The sequence below is a fragment of the Vespa mandarinia genome, chromosome 19 (genome assembly GCF_050613455.1).
Source record: "Vespa mandarinia isolate Hongniang chromosome 19, ASM5061345v1, whole genome shotgun sequence".
NCBI classification, from domain to species: Eukaryota; Metazoa; Arthropoda; class Insecta; order Hymenoptera; family Vespidae; genus Vespa; species Vespa mandarinia.
Genome location: NC_140828.1, coordinates 1,740,001 through 1,746,612, shown reverse-complemented (window position 1 = coordinate 1,746,612; position 6,612 = coordinate 1,740,001). Strand labels below are relative to the sequence as shown.

Genomic DNA, 6,612 nt, shown 5'->3' with positions numbered 1-6,612 from the left:
CCATAAAAAGTCTTTTAATTTATATTTAATGAAAACGACTTCATCATTCTTGATGTATTTTTCAACGTATCTTATTTGTAATATTTATTATCGATCTTTTTGCTAAAATAATATTCGATTTTTCAAATGAACACCTTTTGTGTATCGATACTCGATATCTTTCAAGAGTTTCGAACGATTCGAGAAAAGAAACAGAAATTCGAAAAAAAAATGTATCGAGTTCTTCAATCTAAGTTATTGCAAATTATTTTCATTATGTACGTTTCACCTGTCTATCAAATTAAATTATTTACATTTTTTAATAGTAATTTTATAGAATTAGATTTAATAATTGAAACGCGGAATGTCGGATTCGAAGTTTTACGAGTACTTCTGTCCTGAATAAAAAAGAAGGGACAGACATAAAAGAAGAATTAAAGAAAAAAAGTTTTGATATGAGAAGTTAAATAACAAATTTAATACCGATCATGTTTGCGCTTTTATCGTAAAATCTTATTGTGTTTAATAAAATTATACAAATATATATATATATATATATATCACTAAATTACTATCAATAAACTACTATCATCTAAGTAGTAACATACGAGATTTTTTCTTATCTCGTCAAACGAGTCAACGAGCCGAACGTTGTTACCTTTATTTTTTTTTTTATTCAAATTACTTTCCACTTATTTTGTTATCTCGACTGAATCGAATTTACGAGTACACGTAGGAGGAGGAAGTAGTTCTTGTGATCATCCTAGTTTCGTAGATTCTTTCAGTTTCGAATCGTCATCGTCGTCGTCGTCGTCGTCGTCGTCGTCGTCGTTGTCATCGTCGTCGTCATAGTCTCAACCAATCTCTTTTTATTACTCGGTATTGCATCGTCAAACGATTTCATAAAATTTAATTGGAAATTTCTAATAGAAAAAATGTTTAGTATTTTCATAAGAATAAAAATATTATTCTTACTTGGCTCGTTAGACGTTTTAATCGTCGCAGAAAATGATAATACCACATCGTTCTTTCCAACGAAAGGGGGAAATAATTCTAGTTTTGAGTTAGCTACGAAGTTAATCGATTCTACGTCGTTTCATTCGGATGCAACTCAGGTTCCTTCGGTTCCAATACCACAGCAAATCTTACCGCCGAGTTATTATCTTCCTGGTAAAAAAAAGAAAAATTTCTTCCTCTTCTCTCTTTCTCTCTATGTCTCTCGTAAAATTACGATAAATTGTAACGACGATGAGTTAAGAAAAAAAAAAAAAAAAAAGAAAATATAATTATATAATAATAATAATTATTGTCAGCTATATGATAAATATTTAATATCGAATTAAATTATTCATCGATCGATTGTCATTTTAAGATTAAACAATTCATCGACAATATAATATTGTCGAGCTAATTTTTATTATTATAAAGATCGACAATTTTTTTTTGTTTTTTATTATATTAAAAAAAGAGATGATAGGATAAAGGTCTTGATTTAATTATACGTACGATAATAATTACGCAAAATTGTTGATATAAATATTTTAAGTATAATTAATTACTCGTAGGATTCTTTTGTCATTTTAATATTAAATTAAGTGGCAATGATTATCGAGCTAATGGATATAATTAAGAATGATATATATATATATATATATATATATATATATAATGTTTGTTCTTTTTGTTTCGTTATTCCTCTTTATAATTTATATTAATTATTAACAAGCTTTTCAGCCACCAATTGTAAATCGTCGAAGTGAACATTTACCTTACGAATTCGAATATCCAAACGTTGGTTATCCAATAATGCAAAACGTTGACCAAGCGATAGCACCAACTTCTAAGCAACTTGTTGTAGTCAGTTTCATTGGATTACTTTTACTTCTTGCTATCATTCAAAATACATTAACTTCGGCCAAGAAGAAATATAATTCATTGGATGATCTTCCATCAAAACGAAAACGAGATGTTCATGCTATTTATGATTATTCTTCTATCGTTAGTATCACTTTTTTATATTTTATCATGTCAATGTTAATCTATACGATATTTTTTATTAACTTTTATTAATCGATATTCAATAATTGTCCCTTTGAAAATTTCATAGATTCCGGAAGAAGAAAAGAAAAATGTGGAAGAAATCGTATTGAATGACGACGCACGTTTACGTTGCATTCAAAAAACAATTTGTCTTGAAAATCAAAAATTATTTCAGGATTTTGGTGTAATAGGAAAATTACTGGCGAAATATCTAACGTACGTGTTCAATAAATATTGTTTTATCTATCACGTAGATAATGTATGAATGTAATCGATATCTATTAGGATGATAGTAATAGGTTTTTGTTTTTTGTTTTCTGTTTTTGTTCTTTCTTTAGTTTTTTTTTTTTGTTTTTCATATTCACATTTGACATTATCAATCGTACAGATAATTTTCTTTTATTACAGAAGAAATGTAGAGAAATCCATTAAATCATCATCGGGATGGGATCGATTGATCGAGGACGCAGGATCAGCTGGATTACGCGATGAAGATTGTGATCTTCTTTATAGGGATTGTGATACTCCTATAATTTTTCTATCGTCGATCAATGATAAGAAAAGTCCTTCGAAAGAAATAAAATCTAAGAGTACAAAATAAATTTGAAAAAAAATATCATCTATATAATATAATTAAATATGATATAATTTTAATGAATATTGCAAAATTAAATTAAAAATAAATAATAAAATTGATTATTATTATCTGTTAAAAAGATTTTTTATCTAATATATTCCATCGTTCTTAATTGATATTATATTTATTTTTATTTATTAGAAATTAATATATATCTATGTATATATAGATATATATGATAGGGGACGACTTGTGTCAAGAATGCGAAGAGAAATGAAAGGCGGGCGATATTAATGACTTTTAATTTTAATTACAATATGCTGTGTTGTTTTTTTTCTTTTTTTTTTTTTTTGTTCTTTATCCGCTACAAACATCGACATCTAGCCTGAACTATTTTAAACAGCAGTCCGCTCTATACACACACAATTTATTACTTTCTCTCTCTCTCTCTCTCTCTCTCGTTTTTTATCCATTTTTGCCGTTCTCTTTCTCACTCTCTCTCTCTCTCTCTCTCTTTCTTTCTCACTCTCATTCTTTCTCTTTCTCTTTTATTTACGGAATCATAAAAAAATATCAAATTACGAACAAAATGTTAGAGAAAAAAATGATCTTTCTTCTTAATTAATTGTCTATACTTCCTTTCCTTAAATCCTTCGTCATCATCTTTCATTAAATCATCCTTTTCATTCCTTTTTGTCTCTTTATCCTCCCCCTTCCTCCCTACTCTTTTCTCCATTCCCTCTTTGTCCTCGTCGTTTTTTTAACTAATCAATATTTTACGTAATAACGCTATCCATTATTATAATTAACATTAAGGCATTACATATTTATAAATTCTTCGTGTCACGCGCCATTAATGCGGTATCACCCTAAACTCGTAAAACTTACGCTTAAATAGACTTGAGATCGCTCGTTGCAATAGTCCAGGCTTAATTAACGAAAAGAAAAGAAAACAAAAAAAAAAAAAAAAAAAAAAGGAAACGAAAAACAGGAGAATAAAAAATAAAATTAAAATAAAATAAAATTAAATTAAAATAAAAAAAAAAAAAAATAAAATCAAATAAAAACGCAGAAACATCTGAACGAAATTCGCGCGAAACAACACATGTACACAATAAGAAAAAAAAAAAAAAAAAAAAAAAAAAATATATGGTCCTGGCCAGCAAACGACAACTTTTCAAATGTCCACTGCTTATATTTTTAATTTAAAAGAGTAATAATAATAATAATAATAATAATAATAATAATAATAATAATAATAATAATAATAATAATAATAATAATAATAATAATAATAATAATAAAAATTCCGAAGTATATATATATATATATATATATATATATATAAAAGAGAACAAAATAGAGTCGTAGAAAAAACAAAGAAAAAAAAAAAGAAGTAAAGAAAAAAATTCATATTAATTTTTTTCTTCTATCCAATATTTCTTTACCATAATTTTACGGATACGTCATATTAAATAAAGTATTTTCCTTTTTCTTCGGATAAGAAATATACCATCTAATCTTCTCTTCTTTTCTTCACTTTCTTTCTAATGTTCAATCTGATAAAACATTATTTTTGTCTCAAGTAAAATTTAAATATTATTTATAAATACATACATATACATATACATATATATATATATATATATATATATATATGCGTATAGTGATTCACATAATATTATCGGACAAAGAAGATAAAAAAAAGATATAAACATTTGTCGACGTCATCCGGTGTCAAAAAGAAAGAAAGAAAGAAAAAAAAAAGAAAAGAAAAAGATATAGGAAACAAAGAAAGAAAAGAAAAGAAAAGGCTATCATTTTAATCATTTCTTCATAGAGAAATTCTCTCATTATCTTTCTGAATAATTGCATGTATTCTCACACATACATATACACGTACACGCATACGTACATACATACACATACATACGCAAACACACACACACACACAACACACACGCACGCACATACACACAGCTTAAATTGTTTAACTAATTATCGCACTGTCAATAAATTAGACACATTTGTCGAGGCAACACAGTTTTTGCACAGGCAGGCAGGCAGGCAGGCAGGCAGGCAGGCAGGCAGGCAGTTCACGAACGGAAAAATGAAAATTCGGAACACCTACACGTAAAGTTTGTTTGTTTATTTGTTTGTTTGTTTGTTTGTTTTTCTTTCTTTCTCTTTTTTTTTTCTTTCTTATTTAGAACACTTGTATTAACGAAACGCGCTCTTACTTTCACTTTCACTTTCACACATTCTATCTTTCTCTCTCTCTCTCTCTCTCTCTCTCTCTCTCTCTCTCTCACTCTTTTTCTCTCTCTTTCTCATAATCAGAATTTAATATAATCGACTTTTTCTTTTGCTCTCTTTTGTCAATTTTAATTCTTTTGCAAACGATCGATTGTACGCAACCAATTTCCTCCTATCTTTTTTCTTTTTCTTTTGTAAGAATAATTAAATAAAACGAAAGTGATAAGAAGATAAAGAGAGAAAGAGAGAGAGGAAGAGAGAGATACTAATAATAATAATAATAATAATAATAATAATAATAATAATAATAATAATAATAATAATAATAATAATAATAATAATAATAATAATAATAATAATAATAATATTAATAATAATAATAATAATAATAATAATAATAATAATAATAATAATAATAATAATAATAATAATAATAATAATGATAATGATAATAATAATAATAATAATAATGATAATAATAAAAATGATAATAATAATAATAATAATTACTATTATTATTATTACTATTATGAAAAAGGAAACAACGAACGATATTAAAAGGAAATAAAATAAAAGGACTAATTGAATGAGAGTAAATAAATCTTATCATTCATAACGCGCCGATATAGAAAGATTTTAATTAAGCGTACTCGTAGTAATATCCGAAAAAGGGAAACAACGAAAACATAAAAAAGAAAAAAAAGAAAAAGAAGAGGAAGAGGAAGAGATTGATTATAAGATCGCAAATATAATGTTCTATAACAAAAAATCGCGAATTAATCGAAAGGGAAATGAGAAATTAAAGTTGGTGGTATTTATGCTGTTGTTTTCTTTTCTCATACACATACGTATACGCAAACACATACGTATACATATGCACACACATACACATACATATATATATATATACATATATATATATATATGTCGACTGAGCAATTATCTCGTCCATTAATCATAATTTCTTTTTATCTAAACCATCGACCATCATTCGGAATTCACGATGAAGGAAACGAAGTAAAATTAAAAAGGAAAGAAAAAAGAAAAGAAAAAGAAAAAGAAAAAGAAAAAGACGAATGAAAGAAAGAAGAAATGAAATTAAAAAAAAAAGAAAAAAGAAAAGAAAAAAAAAACTCGTTAGCTTGCGATCTTTTAAACGTCGTCATTAAGTTACGGAGTAAAAGAGAAGAAAGAAAAAAAAAACAAGAAAGAAATAAAATAAACAAAATGAAATAAAATATCAATGAATAATTCACAATAAAATGTCGATTAATAACACGATATAATAATCATTGATTGATACATAATAATAATTAATTATTATGAATTAAATATTTACAACGTTTCTTTTTCTTTCTTTCTCTCTCTCTCTCTCTCTCTCTCTCTCTTTTTTCTATTCCGTCAATGCTATTTGTCATTAATTTCTTTTCGTGTACAAAGTACGTTCCGTGTACATACGCGCGTGTCTGTGCATGTGTGTGTGTGTGTGTGTGTGTGTCTCTCTCTCTCTCTCTTTCTCTTACTGCGTGTGTATGTATGTCCTCTTCGTGTGTGAAAATCTTTCTTTTCTTTTTTTTTTTTTTTTCCTTTTATACATACACGTTCGGATTATAATTCATACAAAATAGCGATAGAGGTACAGTGACGGGTGGTGCAGAGCGATTATTTTATTTTTATTTATTTTTATTTTATTTTTTATTTTTTATTTTTTTTTTTTTTTTAATGTCCTTTCCCTAAACAGCACCTATGCGAAACAACGA

The 6,612-nt window shown here is 26.6% G+C and overlaps 1 protein-coding gene across 1 annotated transcript; it reads left to right on the top strand.

Annotated features, from left to right (window-relative positions):
• Positions 1-779: 779 nt before the first annotated feature.
• On the top strand, positions 780-2,658 carry LOC118448029 (uncharacterized). Its single transcript, XM_035880734.2, has 4 exons — positions 780-1,149; positions 1,706-1,977; positions 2,087-2,235; positions 2,428-2,658. Exons 1-4 carry the CDS (start codon positions 915-917, stop codon positions 2,618-2,620), a joined length of 849 nt encoding a protein of 282 aa, XP_035736627.2. The 5' UTR covers positions 780-914; the 3' UTR covers positions 2,621-2,658.
• Positions 2,659-6,612: the final 3,954 nt, after the last annotated feature.

Bases quoted from the DNA above. Each gene is read 5' to 3' on its own strand.
- LOC118448029 (XM_035880734.2), top strand. From the start codon at position 915: ATGTTTAGTATTTTCATAAGAATAAAAATATTATTCTTACTTGGCTCG. The intron at 1,978-2,086 runs GTTAGTATCACT...AAAATTTCATAG, and splicing joins TTTATGATTATTCTTCTATC to ATTCCGGAAGAAGAAAAGAA. The intron at 2,236-2,427 runs GTACGTGTTCAA...CTTTTATTACAG, and splicing joins TTACTGGCGAAATATCTAAC to AAGAAATGTAGAGAAATCCA.